At 47.0% G+C, this 22,097-nt stretch overlaps 1 protein-coding gene across 6 annotated transcripts in view; it reads left to right on the forward strand.

Annotated features, from left to right (window-relative positions):
- Positions 1 to 22,097, forward strand: part of LOC119383448 (uncharacterized) — a 94,476-nt gene that overhangs the window by 30,579 nt on the left and 41,800 nt on the right. For all 6 annotated transcript variants that reach the window (XR_005181661.2, XR_007415122.1, XR_007415123.1 and 3 more), the window contains one exon: positions 16,096 to 16,210. Coding sequence is in view for 1 of the 6 variants with exons in the window: in XM_049412512.1 (XP_049268469.1) it covers positions 16,096 to 16,210 (115 nt within the window). In the remaining 5 variants the exon portion in view is untranslated. The remainder of the gene's footprint in view (positions 1 to 16,095; positions 16,211 to 22,097) is intronic.

Consider the following 22,097-nt stretch of genomic DNA (forward strand, 5'->3'; position numbering starts at 1 on the left):
TTCTTTCTTTCTTTCTTTCTTTCTTTCTTTCTTTCTTTCTTTCTTTCTTTCTTTCTTTCTTTCTTTCTTTCTTTCTTTCTTTCTCTTTCTTTCTTATTGTGTCTTCTCCTTACGAATTCTTCGTGCTCAGGGGATTTGATTTATCAAAACCGAGATCGCTAAGTTCTCGCAACGAAAAATGGTGCGTTGCATCAGTCTTTCGGGGAAACGAGGCCGTCGAGGAAGTATCACGCACGGAGGAAGTAAAAGATGAGGAGGAGGGGGATGAGGGGGAAGAGGAGACGGAGAAAGAAGCGGCGCGCGAGCACCATCAGACGAAGACGTCGCGCAACCGGCGGCCTTCGGCGGCGCGCCGGTCAACCTCGCTGCCCAGACGACGGCGGCGCTCTTTCTTTTCGATCCTCGTCCTCTCCATCTCGTAGAAGCCTGCCTAGCAAGCCGCCTGCCCAGACGCCATAACTGCAACCCTTCTCCTCGGCGTCTCATCCGTATCAATCTCTGCGCGAGGAAGGGCTGTCCGTTGCGCAGGGGGAGAGGAGGATAGAGGAGGCGAGCGGTCGTTTCTCGAGTGGCCTTATATGCGGCCGACCTTTACTTTCTTGTTGCGTAAGCGGTTTCGCGGCTGCCCTGGCTCATTACTCTGGGAACATGAAAGGGAATTGAGGACTCGGTGCGTGTACCGATAATGGCGCGTGGGACGGCTTTACTTGATACTCGATTTAATGGTCACCGACGCAGTATTCGCTTCTTGTGGGGGCACTGTGATTCTTGGAGTTACCCTGTTGCACTGGTCATTTCTTTCACATCGAACACACTCGATCTATATGAAAAAAAGGTGGGGGGGTCGTGTAGTAAGAACTTAAGGCTTGAGTTTCCGCTTTGGCGACAATTCTTCGTACTGATAAGTCACTGCTTCCTTACTTTCGTGTGCTTGAAATATAGAGATACCTGAAAGTAATGCCGACATGTTGGCGACGGCGGTTCCTTGTAACGGGGAGCGGGCATTAATTCTATTACATTTCTCAGTATGTAGTAGGCGACTTTAGTAACACTACTCTTTGGACATCTCCAACAGCAACAGCTATAGGGTAACTTTTGATCGTTTTTCACAGCTGCCAGTGGGTGTGTCTTTAGCGGGGAGTGCCGATTTCGCAGATCTCTTCGCGAAGCGTCCTTGCCGGTAGTGAAGTAATGGCTGGACGTTATCTATGGATTGGGCAAGGAAACGACCTTAGCCTGAATAAGACTCGCTATCGCGACGGTGATACTGAGATAAGAGGTGTTCCTACGCAGGCACACCGAACGCGCTCTTCGGGGAAAAAAAGGTTTCTATTGCTTGTACTTCAACACTTGCACGGCCGTTTCGATTATGAGTGAAAGTTAACTAAGGGGCCAGTGAAAATGCGACGTCTTACGCAGTGTCTTGCCGTATACACGCATCTGTGCTTCATAAATTTCTCTAAAAATGGCAGCTATGTTATCCCGCTTGATCTTGCGCTTGCGTCCGTAAACGAGCCCTCCTCGTTTCACTCATTTGGAATCGATGGTTCACACGTGACACCTTTTGTATTTGTAGAGAAAGAAGGATGGCTTCTGGAGATGTTGGGCATACTACCGTAATATAAGGTTATTGAAAAAGAAGTGACGGGTCGTTTGCTCGAACTGTTGATGCATCACCTTGCTTGTGAATATGTATTTTTGGGATAAGGGCAGTCCAGGCTCTATAACTATGTGTTGGGATAACCGGCTCTCATGTGACCTTGCTCCCCATATGTGTTTGACTATTGAACAACAAGCAAATATTGCGCATCTAAGTATAAATTACATGTGCATGCGCTCGTGCCTCACCTTTTACGCGACATTAATATGAGTGAAGGCCGCTCCCTGCGTACAAAGGGCATGTGTGTGAAATATTTGAGCAGCTTGCAGAAATATCGATTTTGTTTTTTGTTTTTTATCCGTCACTCTGGAAATTTTTCATGCCCGCACCACCTGTCGTATTCGCATTTACTCTTCGCCTCCCTCGTCGATGATTGATGTTCTCCCTCGGCAGCAGAGAAAGTAGAACACGACCAGGTACGCCACGATTTAGGTTAAAGGCTGGGTCATGGCGGGCGGAAGGCCCAGGAATTAAAACAGAATGGGCGCGTACGGGGGCGGGAAAACGCGGTGATCGGCGCGTACGCTAAAGCGGCCTTGCGCGGACAACTTCCAAAGCTCGTTTTTCGTCGACGTTCCTCGTGTGTCTGAGCAGTGTTTGCGAAAGTCAAATCGGTGTTTTCCGGCGTGTGTAGAGCGAGATACGCTTTACCTTACGATACTGCCTTTGACTGATCCTTTCATCCGACTGTGCGCATTCCATTCCGAACGAGACGGGCGGAAATCCAACAACACTAATGCCGATATTCCCAGTCGGCACATTGGCCATCGGGAACATCTACGCACGGCGACAATCTTCATCAAAGTGGCAGTCGCAGTGACTTCAGGGACAGCGTTTGATGCGTTACCTGAAGCAGGTTATTTGAGATAACGGGGACAGAGGTAACCCGAGACGCAGGGAAAAAAAAAAACAGCAGTGACAAAAAACAGTGTTGCTTCGTTTGTGCTCCGACCTCCTATATATTGTAACGGCGCCTGTGGAGCGAGAAAGAGGAGCTGTAGGAGAAGACGACGACGAGGACTTTGTTGTTGCTTCCGTAGCCTCACCCCATCCAGTGCTCTGCCGCTAAGCGTTCTCAATATAATAATATATATTATATATCTATATATCTATATATATATATATATATATATATATATATATATATTTCGAAAGAAAGTTCTGAAGGTCCGGTGCACATGTAGTTGAAGAAATGGAGCACACGAAAATTGCATATTTTTACTCATTTACGTTTCGGCCGTGCCACGGCCGAAACGTAAATGAGTAAAAGTCTGTGTATTTATCCGTAAGTCTGCTCCTTCATTTCTTCAACTATAATATATATATATAATATATATATATATATATATATTATCATTTGCGTCGGCCAATTTCACCTTCTTACTGCTGCGAGAGAAGATAGCACTCGCATTGTTCAGATGGCCCTACATAAGTTTTTTCCCTGTTATATTGCTACTTTTTGCTAACCAACTTATCTCTGCTTGTAATATTTCAGAGGGTCTTCACACAACTTGGTGTAATCGGACCTCCCTCTCTGTATTTATCCGTATGCTGTGTTTTTGTTTTTACTGAAGATATAATAGACTCAGCTTCACATACTTGACTTGGTTCCAAATAGGGTACACAGTTATGTCCTGCAATGGGTCACCACTAACGTACTCTTCACCCAATACGCAGAAAAATAAACAACACAATCACCGTCAACGGGAAGGAGGAGTGATAGCCCTGTTATAATTGCTTTAATGTATCCTCTAACTGGCAAATCCGCTAGTCTGGTAGCACTGATTTTGAGAAAATATGTATTTGATAACACCAGAAAAGCATTCAGTTTTAACAAGAACATAAAGTAGTAAACCACAGTAGTCTCCACGAACCTCCACTTGTCTCGGTCGTCGGCGAAAGGTACCAAAAAGCGATTGTTACAACAGCGTAAGACCCATTTCTTTTTATACAACCTCCATAGCCTCGCCAGGTTTATTTTTTGATTGTTATTGAACCATTCGTGAAACTTCTGCGGCCATGAGACACGTGGTAGAAACTTTAAGAGAGATGTTCGTAATACATTTGATGACATTCATGAAGCAATGCAGCTGAAAGGAGCACGTAGTGGCATTGTGTTTTGTGACCCCTTAGGAAAGTGCCTCAAAACAAGCGTGGACCCACAATAGCCTATTAGCTAGACGTTGTATCGAGCAGGCACTGACAGTTTCATGTACCGGCATAACGCGATTAATCAGCTAATGGAATTCGGCATTGTCGTTTAAAGGTGTCGATTCTCGATTCAAAGTTGATAATCTCAACATTTCGTTAACCCAGCAGGACTTCCAGCGCTACCGCAGACCAACTTCTTCCTTTTCTTGAGATGCCGTCGACACAAAAATCCGACAGCATCTACGCACATTTAAATAAGGACTGACGAGTGGAAGTTTGCTGTAGCGTACCCTACTTCTAGCCTTTGTTCACGTCGATTGAGCTGTATGTTCATAGGGGTGACAAACCAACGAGGCAAGACGGCTGTACTCTCCCGCAAGCATCTTTAGCCGCAGCCACCATGTGACCGAGCACTCTCGGAAAAAAAGGTGTCCTCTGACTCTTATTTGCTACACTTGTCACTCTCAGATGTATAACTCGCTTTAGGGAGCCACGTCGACTCCTTTAGAAGAGTCAGGGGACGCACGACCTTCTAAATAAAGTTAATGTGTCTTTTTAAAGTGGGTTATACACCCCACGACAGTCAATATCCCTCTCTAAAGAAAGTTATACATGTGAGAGTCACATATGGAGCAAAAAAAGAGTCAAAGGACACATTTTTTTTCCGTAGAGTGTTTTTCGAGTACGTACAGCGCATGCGCGTCTGTTTACCCAGCTTTCATAACCTGAAAGCGACAACATGTTCGGCGTATGGGACACATGTTGACACATTAAACACTGCCATTCATGACACACCAAACACTACCAACTCAGATGCTCAAGAAATGGCGGGAAAGCGCTTGAGAAATAAACAAACATTCGTTGCCAACTCAATGCGGCAGGTGCAAGGCTCAACCTGTTGTGACACACCGGGAAAGTTATAAGACTGGCGTGGCGTGCTAGGCTTGGCCGAGAGATAAAAGGAAACAAGCATTGCAGGAAGTGGGAAAGCTTGCGTGTAAACGAATGTCTTCCAGAAGGAAAATAAAGAGTAAGTCAAAGAGGATACAGATGACGGGGAAATGAAGCACTGACCCTCGGCTACCGCAAAAGTGGGTAGCTCTCAGCCGCGCGGGCCATTAAGGTCCTGCTGTTATATTCCGTTGCAATACGCCGACCGTTCCAGCACAGCGGTTACCTTGTGAAGATACATGTCGCGGAACGGCCACGGACAAAGCCACCGTGTCATTTTTCATACTCCTTCTACGCTTTCGTTTTTGTTTCTTTCACAAATGTCGCCGTCTTTAGATTGTGTTCACTCTTTAATTGAATCCCTCTCCGTTGCGGTACACAATGCTTCCTCGATTTCCATTGTAGAAAAAGGAGGACAGGGTTTTGGACAGCGAGAATTGCGAAGCTACAAATGTTTTCTTTGCCAGCCTCCGTTTCTACAGTAAGCGAGTTTTGTATATGAAACCTTAGTGCATGTTTATCTTTGTTATCCGCAAGGCCGAGCTGTCCATTTGCGGTCTCTGGCCGGGAAAGTTTCTCTGCGACATTTTTTTTCGAGGCATTGATGTGCAGTCATGTTGTGCTGCAATTATTAATTATGGTATGGAGTTAAAGAAAGACATGCACACTTGTCTTGCTGTGCCCTACTATATTGGGGCGCAGCTTGAATACTCAAGAAAATGGCGATCTAGAGTATAAGAACTCCTTCAAAACGTTTCAAGCTGGGTCATTCTGTCTCCTGGACACCTCTACACTCATAGTGCTGGAAGACACGTGATCAAACATGGATGCGGGAGAAATTGTCTTCATTTTGTCGGCGTTCTCACCTATAACAACTTGCACAGTTTTGTGTTCGCCGCGTTTTCTGCCTGGTTACCGAAGCTGTTGGACCTATTTCTCATTTTTCCAAGTGCAGTTACAATTTCGTTTTCCTTGCCGATAATCTCGAGGTGACAGGTTACGGCGCAGAGAGCAATATTTCCTCAGGAAGCATGTTATTTTTGCGTAGTAATCGAAAATCAAACATGCGCAACACCACCTTTTGAGGCTGGGTGTCGCATGCTCCCTCATACTTCACGAACTAACGAACTTGAAGCTTGGCCGACGATTGAGGTATCTCATTGTGTGCGATTGCAAAATGCTCCAAGTTCACATCCCTGCGGTGCCAATGAGGAAACATTGCTTTCGTCGTTTGCCTAACGCGTATGACTTGCATTGAATTCTCCTGGGCTTCGCGGAAATCGGCTGCAAGATTTCTTTGAAATCCCAATTCCCAACATGGTTTGAGAAATCATTCCCTTAAGCTAAGCACAATAGAGGACACACCGCAGCTTTTGTGTGTCTACAATAATAAGCCTCTCTGCGGAAATAATTAGTCCGTTGAAAGAGCGACTCAACATTCCCAGGAGGCGGTGGAAAATGCATGCCCTGTGCTTCCTATCAAGGCGTAATTGGCTGCGAGTTTCCGTCGGTTTGGACTCCGCTACGAGCCGTGTGCAGCGCACCTACTTAATCGATTGGAATCCAATCTGTCTTATAACTGAATAAGAACGAGTGCGGTCTCCACCACAGTATGACCATTAAAACTCGCTGCGCTACCTATTTGTTATGCACACATTGTAAAGAAACCGGCAACGTAGAACGCTTCAATTTGCCCTGTCGGCGCTTGAATGTCAAAGCGAAAACTTCTCTCGGAAACCTACAAACTGGAGATTTTCAAAACAAGTGCGTGCGACACAGAATATTTTCCGAAGGGCCTAGGGCAGCTCGTAAAGAGGTCGCATGTCTCTTGCTTTCATACATACGATATACTTAACTGACAAACACATGGTAGAAAATTCCTCGTTAAGAGTTTCAAGGTACATAATGTTGCCTTTTAATATGCAATTTCTCAAAAATTGCCCATCTATAGCCTTTAATGTGTTGTAGACATGGGAGCCGTACGTTTTTTGAAAAGCGGGACAAGTACAACGCCATTAACTCCGCCGCTATGGAAATGTCACCCTAATATCTGCAAAGCAACGCTTTATGACAAGCTAAAAAGGCAATCAGTACGAAATCAAAGGGGCGAGGCGTCGCCTGTGTAGGCAGATAACCACATCAGCTAAGTACTGATCATAAACATTACTACAAGTATGTCTGCGTACATTAACTCACTGAGCCGTCTCGTGAATGCGCACGTTAATGTGACTTACGCGAGGAACCATGAAGTTAGGCTGGCGTCTGTCTTTCGCAGCTTATCATTGTCCGCAGACTTCTACGATTGTTCAGCGCAGAGGGCGGCGCAGCTCACATCCGTGGCTGAAGAGCAAAAAGCGATCCGACAGTGCGTCCGCGCTGCATACAAATATTGCATATGAGCTCATGAAACAAACTGCTCTAAGGCACTAGAGAATCCACACAGCGAGCCGTCCATTTCACTGCCGGGAGGCCGCACTTGCAGACCAGGTCGTTGACGCCGCTTTGCAACACCCTGTGCCGTCTGGCGCCTGCCTTGCCGCCGCCGGCTGCGTTTTATTATAGCTTGTTCCTGGTCGCTTGCTGTCTAGTTCATTGCGGGGGCGTGTCCTTGCGGTGCGATGGTTGTTTTCTTCCGTGGACCCTGTATAGCGCTGGCTCGCAACTCACGGAACAATGCCCGGCAGGTACCGCCGCCCTTTCCGCCAACACTTACCCTTGCGACACAGGCCCTGTGGCTGTTGTATATTTCACTCTCACTCATTCGCAGTGTCTGCGGTCCTGTCTTGCATCAAGCGCGTGTGAGGAAGACCACGCGGTGAGGACGTCAGCCATGTGTCACACCGGGTTACAACAGCTGCGGCGCTCACAAAGAAACATGCTCGGAATATGCGTCCCTAATAAATGGAACTGTACTCGGACGTTCACCCACAGATGCCTCGCAAACTTTAAGCAGACAGCGCTGGTGAAAGAGGAAAGGGAGCCCGAAAGAAATAAAAGACGGGAAAATCACGTAAACACGCACAAATCGGGTAACAATGCAGAACACTGCGAAAGCCCCAGGTCGTGAATGACCGGACGATTCATCAAGCACACCATCATGCAAGGTACGTCAAGGTATGAATGCTTGCAATGTCAGCTTGCCAAGGAGCGTTTCCAGGACATCAACGAGAAAGGGAGGAGTGTCAGTTGGATATTTAACGATGCAAAGGGTGGAGGGTGACGAAAACGGGGTACCACTGCGTAATCGGTAGCAGCTACGCTGTCTTCAAGAGATGTTGGTGAAAGCTCTCATACCCCCCTCCTCCACCACTACCCCCCAGAAAAAAAGAAAAGAAAGGAAAACATTTTCCTTATATACATGTTGTTGTACCCGCGTTCTTAATTAGCCGCCTGTCATCAGAAATGTTATCTGTTAAAATTTCAAAGGAAGGCGTATATGAAATGCATAATCTTCTGTATTAGGCACCACTGTTCGCACTTTCAATGCTACAATGCGTGCTAATATTGTACGTCGCGCGGATAATACATGTACAGTGTCACGCAAATGTCGCAGTACGCTAACAAAATATCTGTTTGTTCTGCCGCTGCAGTGCTCCCAGTTTTCGGTAAGTTTATATCTCATTTTCATATGTTTATGTTTGCGAATGTGCTTGTTCACTAACTGTATTCCACCTGTCCAATTTTCTCCTTCAGATTCGTGCGAGCGCCGATGTAAAAGACCGTTGAAATCATTTGCCTTCAGGCACAACCCAAACTCTGACTGACTGGGAACGTTCTCGTTTAGAATACCCTAACTTGTGTATTTATCGTGCGCAAAACTCAAAACCATATCGCGCGCACGTGTGTATATGTTTGTGTGCGTGCGTGCGAGCACTCACGAAAAAAAAAAAAACCGATCGATCTCGCATTTCCATTTTCTCGCGAATGACTTGACAGAAAACGGCGCCAGGGGCGACGTACTTGCAACAAAGAGGCTACAGCGTATCAAGATTGGACGGACGTTGTCACTCTATACCCCTATTGATCTGTGGCTCGAAAATAAGAATGAAAAGATACGAGATGAATGCGCAGAAAGAGGGCGCGTGGCAAACGCCTGTGGTAATGCATCTCGCTTCTGCCTTTCATTGGTAACGTGAGCGTTGAATCTTCGTCGACTTGTCACAACATAAAGGGGTCTTCGCCTGCTTCTCAGATTCTATACAAATGACAGCTCTGTAGAGAGACTCATTTGCTATGTTGTTATTGCCTTTCATGTTTACGTGAACCCCAGGTTAACCTTTGGGAGAACATGCGTGCATGTGTTCGCGTTTTCCCGGCCTTGGGGGCTTAAAAGTAATAAAGGCGAGCGTTCCAGTCATATCTTTGTTGATTGAAGAGCCACGTTTTTGAGGTCCGGTAACGTTTGAGACTTATGTTGACATTTTCTACCACTTCAGCTACTGTAATCCCTGTACTTTTGTACTAGAATCGCTGGCGCCTGTAGTCGTGTGCAAGTTAGTGCGGGCTCGTCAGACATTATGCTAGGAAATGCGCGAACGCAAATAATAAAGTAAAATGTTTATCCTACTCAAGTAAGCATCGGTGGCCTCTGGTAGGCATCCCCGAACAGCTTTCGTTGCAAAATTTGCTCCGATTACTATGCTGCCCTTTAGCGGCGCTGGTTTCTTATTCTTCCTTCCCGCTGCCCCATTATACCTTCGAGCTAGTTCCGGCACATCGGCCGCTTTAGTCCTCGTTTTATTGATATTTTATTTAACGAGAAATAACTCGAATCAACCTCGGCCAAGCCGTAGGTCACCCTTGAACAACTTCTGGAAGCTCTTACGGTGCTATTGTTCTATCCTTTGCGTTATGACTCAAAACGCTTTTGTGACATTTATTACACTTTGTAGCCCTCAGGTTTCAAGATCTCATCGTTCAATATGCAGAGCAAGGTGATTAGTCATTGTAAACATGCGTTTTCGTTAGATATTGTCACGATGAAAACACAATATTTTGTGAAATATGACCGATTTGCAGAGTCACACAGCGGTCATAAACCTGAGCCACCAAGCTTGAGCGAATCCGGCCAGCGCCTAACCCGATGATTCCAGATTCCATAGAACCTATAGTGTCAGTGTTCTTTTAAGGCGAAAGCGTTAAATGCCTCAACAAACGCGAAAATTGGCCGTCGGCGTCCCGCGGCGTCGGGCACAGTACGAGTGATGCAAAAAAAAAAATCACAGCATATCCACGGAGTGAATGATGATGAGTGGGCGAAGCTGCGGAGGTTCATCGGTAAACCGTGAATCTTCCGTGAATTCTGCCCAGTACATCATCACCGACGTGAGATAGGGCGCGTTTATACTAAAGGTTCGATGAGTTATGACGACTCGCAGCTCACTTTAATTTTACATGTACGCTGTGAATTTTCATTGTTTAGAAAACCATTGCTTTAGAAAACATCTGGCGTCTTTCGTTAAGCAGCTGGCGTCTTTTCCTTTTGCTTTAGAAACATCTGGCGTTCTTCCGTTTTGCTTTTACAAAACATCTGGCGTCTTTCGTTGGTTTATTTCATCAATCAACGGCGTTTTGAACAAAATTTTTATTGTTTAATCACGCACAGGAGAAATCTCACCAGGCACTACCTTAGAGGTAAAGAATGGCTGCTAATGGGAATGAGAGACAGAAGAAGTCGGCTTTTAGCTACCGCTGCGAATTTTTTATTGTTCAACAACGCACAGGAAAAATCTCCCACCGGCACCACCTTGGAGGTCAAAGCGTAAGACTGGTTACGGACTACGACTACGACTACGAGGGACGAACGGGTGCCGCCTTAAGGAGCTTCGCCCCTAAAAGAAAACATCACGCGATGACGTCTTCATATGACGTCACAGATCGCAAAAACTTGATGACGTCGCAAATTCTGACGTGACGTCACGTGGCGTAACGTCACATGATGCCGTCATCACATGACAACGTAGCTTGGTCAAAGGTGGGCCGATCACGGAGGCAGTGCAAAACCACGCTAGGTGTAGAGAGCTTGCTGTGATCGGTGGGGCAGGAGCAATACAATAGACTGAAAAGAAAAAGAAGGTGCTTTCGCTTTCCAGTCGTCCTAGGCAAATGCTTAAGGGATCCCGTGAGTTTCTGAAGCCACAACGAAGTCGTGAGTGTAAGTTGAGATTGCTGCCATTCCGGAGTGTGGTGCCAATAGCTGGCCACGGCCGTTTGGCCTAGTTCGCGGTGGTATTGTACTATGGTACAGTAATTAGGTTTTCGGCAGCTAACCCGAATGCATGGGTTCAATACCGGCAGCGGCTGTCGCATTTCTATGGAGGCGAAACAGCTGGAGGCCCGTGTATTTAGATTTAGGTGCACGTTAACGAACCCCAGGTGGTCGAAATTTCCGGAGCCCTCCAAATACGTCGTGCCTCGTAGTCATATCGTGATTATGGCATGTAAAACACGAAGGTTGCGGGTTCGATCGTGGCCACGTTGGGCACATTTCGATGGACGCGAAATGCCGTAGAGGCCCGTGTGCTGTGCATTGTCAGTGCACGTTAACGAACACCAGATGGCCGAAATTTTCGGCGCCCTTAACTACGGTGTGCCTCATACTAATATCGTGCTTTTGGCGCGTAAAACCCCAGGAATTCTTGGCTGCTAACCCGATGGTCTTGAGCTCAATACCGGCCACGGCGATCGCATTTCGATGGAGGCGAGATGCTAGAGACCCGTGTATGTACAGCGCGATGTCAGCGCACGTTAGGGAACACCAGATGGTCGAAATTTCTGGAGCCCTCCAGTACGGCTTGCCTTATCTCATCGTGGTTTTGGCAGGTAAAACTATTACTAAAACCCCAGAAATTATTATTATTTCGTTGGACTGTCGTTGTTGAACTCGCTTATTTACAAAGCGAAAAGCCACGCAAGTTCAGCCGTAGAGGCGGCCGCGCTCGCGATATACCTCGTGGCGGCGGCGCAATCCACGTGGGGGTGATGCGCGGGGATGACGTTGCGAGGCAACACAGCCGCGTGGCAGCTCAATGGCGAGAGTTTTAACTGCGCCTCGGGAGTGCGCAGTGAGCGCGTGGCTCCCTCACGAGGCGCCTGCGCAGCTGTCAGCTCGGATGAGGCCATCCTTCTTTGGCGCACACGCCGAACACGTGGCTTTGTTGCCGCGCTCTTTCGACGAGCGACGCGTGCAATCCTCGCTTGCTGGTTCGTATGACAGACAAAAAAAAGAAAAGAAAAAAAAAGAAACAGAAAAAGACTCGTAGTAAAAGAAAAGTGTTGATGAAACTCATCAGCATTGCTCACAGTTTTATATAGTCTTAGTGCTTGGGATACATGGGCTGCAGGAAACTGCGTTGTGAACGAAAGCGCTTCCGAGGATTTGGGAATTGAGTTTCCCTTTTCAGAAAGGGGGTTCTGCCTAATCTACCGTTCTCTGATGGATAAAAAAAAAACACCACCAGTCGATACCATGAAAAGCTACAAAAACTGCGAAACAAGCACCCGGAGTTTCCTTCCTAAACTTAAAAAAAATTGTATTTCCTCAGAGCCATTTTGCAAGTTGAAATCCCCTGAAGCGCGTAGTAAAAAGTGGTGAAGAGTGGAACTGCTACACAGATTGTCTAAACTGCCATAAGCATAGGCGTGCGCACAGGGGAGAGCAGGGGGGCGCCCTCCCCCCCTCTTAGTGCTTCCTCTTGGAATTGCGTACTGGTTGTAGCGGATTCTGTCGGGGAGAGGGGGGAGGCGGAGGGGTGTGCTGCGGCGAAACTTTAAAGCTCGATATGTTATAACTAACTAACTGAATAACAAACTGACTGACTGACTGACTGACTCACTCACTCACTCACTCACTCACTCACTCACTCACTCACTCACTCACTCACTCACTCACTCACTCACTCACTCACTCACTCACTCACTCACTCACTCACTCACTCACTCACTCACTCACTCACTCACTCACTCACTCACTCACTCACTCACTCACTCACTCACTCACTCACTCACTCACTCACTCACTCACTCACTCACTCACTCACTCACTCACTCACTCACTAAATATATAACCAACTGATTGATGGATAACCCAACCATATTTCGCCTACTTCCACAGCAGCGGCGATTTTTTTAGTACAATATCAGGATCACGTCCGCAGTGCAAGGCCGGCTCACAAAAATATGAAAGTGAATTCTTGATAATCTTATTTTCCTTCCTCTCGCGTGTGGAAACTGGGGGCGTGTTTGCTATAATTACTTGTAAAGAAAAGAATCGCTTACGAGGCAGCCCCTGGCTTTCTATCCACATGTGCGCGTGTTTGAGCACGTGCTCTGGGCTGCGCCTGACGGCGCACATGTTTACTGCTCTATGGTGTTCTGCATAAGGCCGGCGACCTGGTTGTTTGGGAACGGCACGTGCACGCAATAAAAGCCAACGAGGCTTCCACGTCTGATACGCCCCTTTTGTTCGGCATAGAGGTAAGGGGTTAGGTAAGGCCCGCAGAGCGTGCCTTACCTAACGTAACCTGAACCGAGCTGACAAAAAAAAAGATCGTTATAAGACTGCGAGGCTTACATGCATTCAGTCATCTTCCACCACTGGGATAATCTTGTGTGCTTCATAGGCGGTTAATCGGAGGCGTTTAGTTGAACGGATTGATAATCGTCAAGCACATAGCGTGGCCCTTGATTATCAAACAGCATATTGTACTAGAACAGCTCGTATTGTAGTATTCATCGCACTACGTGTCCTACGTAACCTATCTTTCTTTTCTGGTGTACCATAGGCGGCGTGCGAAATACGGAAAGTGAAACTTCATTGCGTGTCCCTCACTAAAAAGAATTAATGATACTAACACAAATATAACGCAAAGGGAGGACAGCCTACTCAAGCCGGATCCTGACTGCCGGAGGCAGCTAGCGGACCGGGCCATCAGAGTTCCGGCAAAGCCAGATGTCTCCCCGGACTAGAGGGTCCGCCGGAGTTATTACTTTTGTATAAAACAATGTTTCTCTCTCTCTCTCCGCGCACCGAGGCCCCAAGAGCCATTTCAAGGAAACAACTCCTCTGGTTTCCAGATTAGGAAAAGTTGACAGTCTCAGCTCGCACTAATCGCGAGATGCGGTTTCCCCGGAATAGTCACAGCGTATCGCAATAATCAGGCAGTTGCCGATTAAGACAATGATCGCAGTTGGTTCCTTCAAACTGCTTGTGGAGGCAGTGGCGATGTGCACGTGGGCGGACAATCGCGTTTCACATTTTGTGCCTGTATTCCTTATAGCGACGATACCGTAAAGAAATAAATCGATGAGCTGATGCAATTCCACGACAGGCGTCGATCCCCAAGGCAGGCGGGCTATTACATAGCGGGCCGTGACTTCACTTCAGTCATCCTAATGACTCTGCACTGAAGGTATCTTCTAGGATTTTCTTCCCTCTCAGTTATCGATAACGATGATTTGTATTCTTTCTCTCTGTATCTATCGGTTAGATATCCGCTCTCATTACCAACTAGAATAAGTGGTCCACCCTGCGAAGTTGCCAATGGGACATACTTGCATCAGGAAGAATGTTAATGTTTGATCGGAGTGCGTTAATCGGTTTCTAAGTATATTTGAAATTCAGCATGAGTGAAGCTTATGTGTTGTTTATATAAAAATACGTGAACACAAACAGTTACGTGCCAGTGCCCGCATGAGCAAGCCAGCATAAATATAAAAAAAAGTCCGGCGTTGTGTATCGGCACAGGACTTACTTGCCTACCCTTACAAAAATGGGTTTAGACAATCTATATGTCTACACCTATTTTTAGACAGTCTATAGACCGTCTACATACTTTTTTGTACGGGTATGCGGCGGACTATAGGGAACGTTGTTCTTGACGTTTCAAAATACAAGAACTTTGCATCGCGCAGCGAGACGGTTTAAGTAGAAGTACGCATAGCTTTCATGCGCCTTAGTGCTAAACGGAATGCTAAAATTTGGATTTCGTGTAAGTGCAGAGCTAGCAGCTATACATCTGCACTATTTTTTTAGACGCCAACTGAATTTTAATGTTTTCTTTTGAGCAATAGACTTAGCGGGGTCGCGCAATGACAAACGCTAAGTTTTTCATAACTTCTGTGTGTAAGGCGAATGGTCTATATTAACTTTTCTTGAACCACTTGGTTCTAGGAACGGTATTCTATATTGGGACAATGCATTTACATCCTCCTTTTTTCGTAATCGCTTAAATGATTGTATGTGCGCATACACACTGCCAAAGTGCGCACCCTTTCAGTGACCTATAAAAAAAAAGTGCGTACTTTGAAAAAGGATATAGAGATGTCTCTATTCAGCAGTGGAACTGTCCAGCTGTCTGAATCCAAGGCTGCGCTTGCAATGACCGATATGTGCGTCATATTTGAAGTTTCACACGAACGAGGCGGATATAGCCAAAGTGTGTTTAACACCTGGATAGGGGAGCTTCCGCTGATAGGAACAGAAACACGTGCTCAGTATAAAATCGACATCTGTGAGTTGGTGCGTCTCTGTGCTCTAAAGCAGGAAGCGAAAGGAATGAAGAAAAAAATGAAGATATAAAAAAGAAATGAACAAGGATTGCGCTACCTCTCAAGCGAACCTTTTATTAAAGTGGGAGCCTCCGTCCTAAACGTAACACTTTCTCAAATATTTTGACAATATATTACAGTTGTAGCGAAGCGTTCGAACTTGGTAATGGGTCGTCCTCTCGAGCACCTTCTAGTGGGTCGCCCTCTTCGGCTCTTTACGAAGAGAACGCAGCTCGCGCTGAGAGTCGGCCCCGCCTTGACTGTCGCTGTATCGTCGAGTATCGTCGCCGCTAATAAACCTCTTTATAATTTGGTGGAGGTGCTGGGGGGCGTCGGCGTTAGCATGCTGGCGTCCGTTGCTGTACAGCCCGCGGATGGTCGTAGTCTTGCAGGCGAAATGCCCAGCGGGCGAGACGGCCTGAGGGACCCTTCAGTGACGACAGCCAGCATAGTGCATGATGGTCGGTGACGACATCAAATGGGCGACCATACACAGTGAATAATTAAAACACCACAGAGAAACAGCAAATCCAACACACCATCGTAGCATGTTGTATTTACTTCTCCGGCGCATAACGACTTAAAACCAGCACGCTTAATTCTAGCTGAACAAAAAGATGCCGGGAAAAACGAAAAGCTTAGCGCCAGTGTCTTTTTTTTTTTTTTAACATCGAAATCGAGAACCCAGAAAGCTTGTCTTTGCGGCGTGGTGGGCGCGTGAAGTTTCTTTCCTCACATTGCGAATGGTTGGAAGACTACTCGTTGTTTTCTATTTTTACTTTCAGGCACCTATCCAAATTCGCAAGACACTACCGAACAAGCTCTGTCGAGCGCTTGCGGAAATGTCAAGATACTGAAAGGCTTCACGGACATTGTGGCTCATAGCAGAGGCAAGAGATGGTACGTCTTGCGTGCCGTTTGCGTGAGTTTGTGGGTGTCAGCTGAAACTTGCTCCAAGTGGAACTCGTGAGTGTTGCTGTTTAAAGTGTGCACACGCGCAAGGGAACGCACACAGCATGGGGTCTAACAAGGTGACCATCTTTCTAAGCAACACTCTTGCAAGGTCGTAATTGGAAAGCGCAGTGCAAGTCTACTCTGATTCTCAGGAGTATCATACATAGTAATGTTACAGAATGACGTAGTACGCTCCAAAAATGGCACGACGCAGATGTGAAAGCTACAGCGGCCTTAGGCCCTGTGTGAGTGCAATGCGAATACCATGCAATGCGATAATAATTGCATCTAATTCCATAAAAACAGTGCATATATTTCTTAGCGGCATTACGATTTAGCTGAAACACTTTTTGCGTTACCATGGTATTGCCATGAAGACTGGGGAATTTTATAGAGAATATTTATAAGCAATATGGTGCACCCGATGTTGCATTTACTGCCGCCATCATGCCCGCGAGCCCTCAAGCACGCGTAGTCAAAGCTTTATATTGATACCACACAGCCGCCGCAGCGTGGCTGCAATAAAGACGAGGAAGACGACGTCGCTTCTCTACGCCTTCCAACGCTTCTTTGTCGATTCCGCATCTTAATGGTGCAAACTTTTAAAGACGACGATAGTCTTTCTTGGGATACTTAAACGGAGAAATTTTGGTCTGTCTTTCTGTTTGTCGGCACGTCCCTCGATTCAGTCACTCGGCCAAAGTTGAACCACTTGCCCAAGGGACAGCCATCTTGAACGGCTTACTAGGTTCGCACTTGTGTACATTGTTGATCAAAAAGCAAACATTACGCATATCTGAGGCGCAACATCACTAGGTAAGTATTACGTGGTGTGTTCCTTTAATAGAAAATGCATACATACGTAATTCTAAAGACCCTAGTTTCTCAAACTGCGCTGACAATGCGACTGCGCCGAAACTTGGCTTCCTCCGTGCTCTCTGCACGAGCTCATTGTTGTGTTTCGGTTTCGGTTCTGTATTGCACTGTACGAATGTCATGGGGCTCCACTCTGGCATTCCTGTTTTACCCAGGCGACGTGTAAATAAAAGAGTGTGTGGAGAATACTCGTTCAGTGCGTGCGTTTCTTCTGCTTCGGCGCTTCGCGCCAAACCGCGTGTTCGGGCTGGCTGGCGTCCCCGCCGGTCGCGTTGGTCACCGCCGGTCTTCGCCTACTGCTGCGCCGGGACTACCAGCCCGCAACGCAACACTCATGTTTCCCGACGTATTGCCAGCGGCGTCCATATCTCATGCAGCGCCTCTTCTATCGTCTTTAGACGACATTTTTTTTTTAAATTTTACAGCTTACCGGCTAGAAGATCAGAATACGCCTTTATGAGTGACCCCGACTCCTTCTTTCTTGCCCATTGGCCACGATTTCATACACCTCAAATAATTTTTGTTCAAAAGAAACTGGACAGCATTAAGGTGGACATTAGAACGATAATTGAAACTAATGGCTCACATAGTAATATTACGATAGAATATGATGAAATTTCCCCCCAAAATCTAAGTTCTAATCTCTCAGATTTTCGAATAACAGGTTAAAAGATTACTTGGTTCATGCAGAAACAAAAAACATAATAGCCACAGGTGCTTCTGTGAATAATCAAAAGGCAGGCGTAGGAAGTGCTTCCGATTTGCTTGGCTGGTCATTCTCAGTGAGGCTGCCAGATTTTACTCCTGTTTTTGAGGCTGAGCTCATGGCTATTATTTTGGCGCTTCGAAAACTGGCCTTCAACCGAAAATAGTGCAATCATAATAACAGATTCTCTTTCGGTATGTACAGCACTTACAGCTTCAGAACAATCACGAGCCCTAATGACTTTGCGCACATTAGTACCGCCACAGCTGAAACCCCTGAAATTATTGTGGGTGCCAGGTGACTGAGGGATACAATTAAATGAACTGTTCAATTCTTTAGCCCGGGCTTCCCTCGATGGACCATATCGGTACTTCCAGAAGTAGAATACATAGTAGCGATCAGATATATAAAATTAGCAATTTGTACAGATATGATGGAAACTATAACTAAATGGACAGAATATCAACACCTTAAATTTCCATGGAAACCTAAGTGGAGTCAATCTAGAAAGTTTGAAGTTATTATTTCCAAATTTCGATGCCGTGTCCCCCCATTAAACTTATATTTACACAGAGCTGGTTTGCGAAGAAACAGAATCTATTGAACATTGTTTTATATCATGCCGCAACTATTCAACAATTAGGAAAACACTTCTGGTTATTCCATTTTCGACGATTGGCTTAAGTTTAACTGCAGAAAATGTTCCAAATTTCGGTGCCTCTGTTTTGGGACATTGTCATAGAGAAATTTTTGATGCTGTGTGTAATTTCATTCTAGCAATTAAACGTATTCCAACGTAAGGTCTACTTTAAGAAATACTGGAAAAATACTCGCGATATAATTATAAAATGTTATTAAAAGTAAGTCATAGAGTCAAATTTGGTCGGGTCAGGTAAACTCAGCTGTCTGGTCGGCTCAAAATTGTAATTACTGTAATTATCCTCAATAGGCTATAATACCTTTTGTAATTTGATTGCTCTTGATCTTCGCGTTTTTTTTCTACTTTAGTAATAGGGAGGTAAAAATTAATGTAGTTATCATCCATAGGCTACAATAATTTTTCTTGGCCAATCCACCAGAGTGGGTATGTGCCAAAATTCATAGGCTTCAATCAATCAATCAATCAAACAATCAATCAATCAATCAATCAATCAATCAATCAATCAATCAATCAATCAATCAATCAATCAATCAATCAAAGGTTCTTGATGGACTGCCGCCATCTTGTCCACCCTGCGCTGTTTTAACTATTTAATAAATAGTTACTAAGCTACCCGTAACATTATTGGTGGAGGTGGACGATTCCCGTACCTCCATGGAGACGCGCAGCGGTCGCAACACCGGCGAGCCCTCACCGACTTCACCTGCCGGAGCTTCATCACTGCCGACCCCTTCCGCCCCCCCCAGCTACAACCGACGTCACGTTCTGGCCCTCGCCCCCCCCCCCCCCCCCCCCCCCCCGATAACCAGGCACTTTCTCCGGAGTTGGTTCTACCGACGTTGACGCCTGGCTGCACCGGTACGAGCGCGTCAGTGCTACGCACCGCTGCGATCGCACACTCATGCTCACTAACGTTCTTTTCTACCTCGACGGCACTCCGTGGACATGGTTTGAAACCCACGAAAACGAAACAACGAGCTGGGATCTCTTCAAAGAGAAGATCCGCGAAATTTTCGGCGATTTATCTGGCCGTCAGCTCGCTGCAAAAAAGGCTCTCGCCACACGCGCCCAGATATCTACGGAATCCTACGTTTCCTACATTCTTGACGTCTTGGCTCTTTGTAGCAAAGCCGACCAGCGCATGTCGGAGGACGAGAAAGTTAACCACGTCCTAAAAGGTATTGCCGACGACGCTTTCAATCTGCTGGTTTTTTAACAAGTCGCGAGCATCGACGCGATCCTTGAAGAATGCCGCCGTCTCGAACAGGCTAAAGCCCGCCGCGTACCTCAAAGCATCACGCGCCTTCCGAACACAACGCCTACTTCGTCTTGTGATGACGTCTTCCGCCAGGCCCCTCCATATGACAACCTCACCTGCATCATTCGTCGAGAAGTCGAGGCAGCGCAACCGGTAGTCACTCCATTCCCAACGCCTGAGCCTTCACCGACCACGCTTTCTTTGATCCAGGCCGTCGTCCGTCAAGAATTATCGAACGTCGGCCTACATCCTATTCCACCTGTATACTCTGCTGAGCCTTCTTATCGTCGGCCGTCCGCTCCTCGACTTGCTTCCAACTATTCTCGACAACGCAACCTGTCCGAATGGCGTACCTTTGACGACAAGCCCATATGTTTTAACTGCCGACGTGTTGGTCAATATCGCTCTCCATTGCCGCAACCACTGGGCTCCACTGGCACACTATGAGTCTCCAAACCAGGCCAGTTCTGTCACCCAGTCGTCCTCAGCACTTGCATCTTCTATGCCGACCATATTCTCTTCTCCTGCCGCACCTCTGACCAGACCTCGCTACGACCGCTCACCATCCCCTGCTCGCCGTCAATCTCCCTCGCCCGCACAATCTCGCTGTGCTGCCTCTCCGACCTATTCGCAGCGCCTCCGACCGGAAAACTAGGCAGTGCAGCTTCTGGAGGTGTAGCTGCATTGACGACCTCAGCACGAAATCCTCGTTTGACGTTAACGACCAACGGGAATCTTTTGGACGTTACTGTGGACGATGTTCCTGTGAGCGCGTTAATAGATACTGGGGCGCATGTGTCCATTATGAGTGCTGCTCTTCGCCGCCAACTTAAGAAAGTTGTCACGCCCGCCCTAAACCGAGCCGTACGAGTCGCCGACGGGGAAACTGCCGCTATCATTGGCATGTGCTCTGCCCGAGTTACTACTGAAGATAGAAGCGCTGTCGTTCTTTTTGCCGTTATCGAACATTGCCCTCATGAACTCATTCCCGGTATGGATTTCCTAGCCACTCACTCTGCCCTCATAGACTGTTCAGCCGGCTCTCTTCACCTTAATTTGCCTCTCCTTTCCGATCCGACCGACCCACCTCAAGGTCGTCTCAGCTGCATGGATTTCATACGCCTCCCACCTAACTCCGTTATACACGCCTACTTATCCTCCACTCCACCTGTACCTGACGGCGATTACATGGTTGCACCGATTCCTGCCGTGATGCTTACGCGTGGCGTCCCTGTTCCGCACACGATTCTGACAATTACTGGAAACCGTGCCTGCCTTCCTCTTGTCCAATTTCGCACTGACTGCACAAGTTCTTCCACAGGGCATCTCCCTCGCCCAAATTACCGCTCTTCAGGACCACCATGTCGAGCCCTTCAGAGTGGACGATTGCTGCAGCTCAGCCCAAGGTTCAACTTCATCACCATCCATGGGCGTCGACATTGAACGGATGGTTTCATCGGACCTCACGTCTGATCAAGCTGAAGCTCTCTGCCACGTTCTGGAGCGCTGTCGCGATATTTTTGACTTTGCCAGTACATGCTTAAGCCAAACGACCGTCGTTACGCGTCGCATCAATACTGGCGATGCGAATCCGATTCACAGGCGTCCATATCGGGTTTCCGCGTGGGAACGTACAGCAATACAGCAGGAAGTCGAGAAGATGCTCGCGAAAGACATTATCGAACCCTCGTGCAGCCTCTGGGCTTCTCCCGTCGTCCTTGTCAAAAAGAAGGATGGAACATGGCGCTTTTGTGTAGATTATCGGCACCTCAACAAGATTACAAAAAAAGGTGTTTACCCTTTGCCCCGCATCGACGACGCCCTAGAGTGCCTATATGGTGCTACTTATTTTTCAACTATCGACCGTCGGTCTGGCTACTGGCAGATAGCCGTCGATGACATGGACTGCGAGAAGACCGCATTTGTCACTCCTGATGGTCTTTATCAGTTCAAGGTGATGCCCTTCGGTCTCTGTAATGCGCCGGCCACGTTAGAATGATGGACTCATTGCTCCAAGGGTTCAAATGGTCCACCTGACTGTGCTATCTCGACGACGTTATTGTTTTTTCGCCCTCATTCGACTCCCATCTCGGTCGTTTAGAGTCAATTCTTGACGTTTTCCGTAGAGCCAGACTTCAACTGAACTCTGTGATAATATGTGATGCGCTGATACAAAACAAAACCGAAAATTGAATATGTAGTATGCCGTGCGGTGGCAAAAAGGATCTGATTTGTGCGTGTATGTGCCGCGCGGTGTCGACGAGGAAGACAACGACAGCTCGTGAAGCGCGGCCTCGAGGGTGCGTGGCCCGTGCCTTGGCAGTGCGCGAGG

This window comes from Rhipicephalus sanguineus, chromosome 2 (assembly GCF_013339695.2).
Source record: "Rhipicephalus sanguineus isolate Rsan-2018 chromosome 2, BIME_Rsan_1.4, whole genome shotgun sequence".
NCBI classification, from domain to species: domain Eukaryota; kingdom Metazoa; phylum Arthropoda; class Arachnida; order Ixodida; family Ixodidae; genus Rhipicephalus; species Rhipicephalus sanguineus.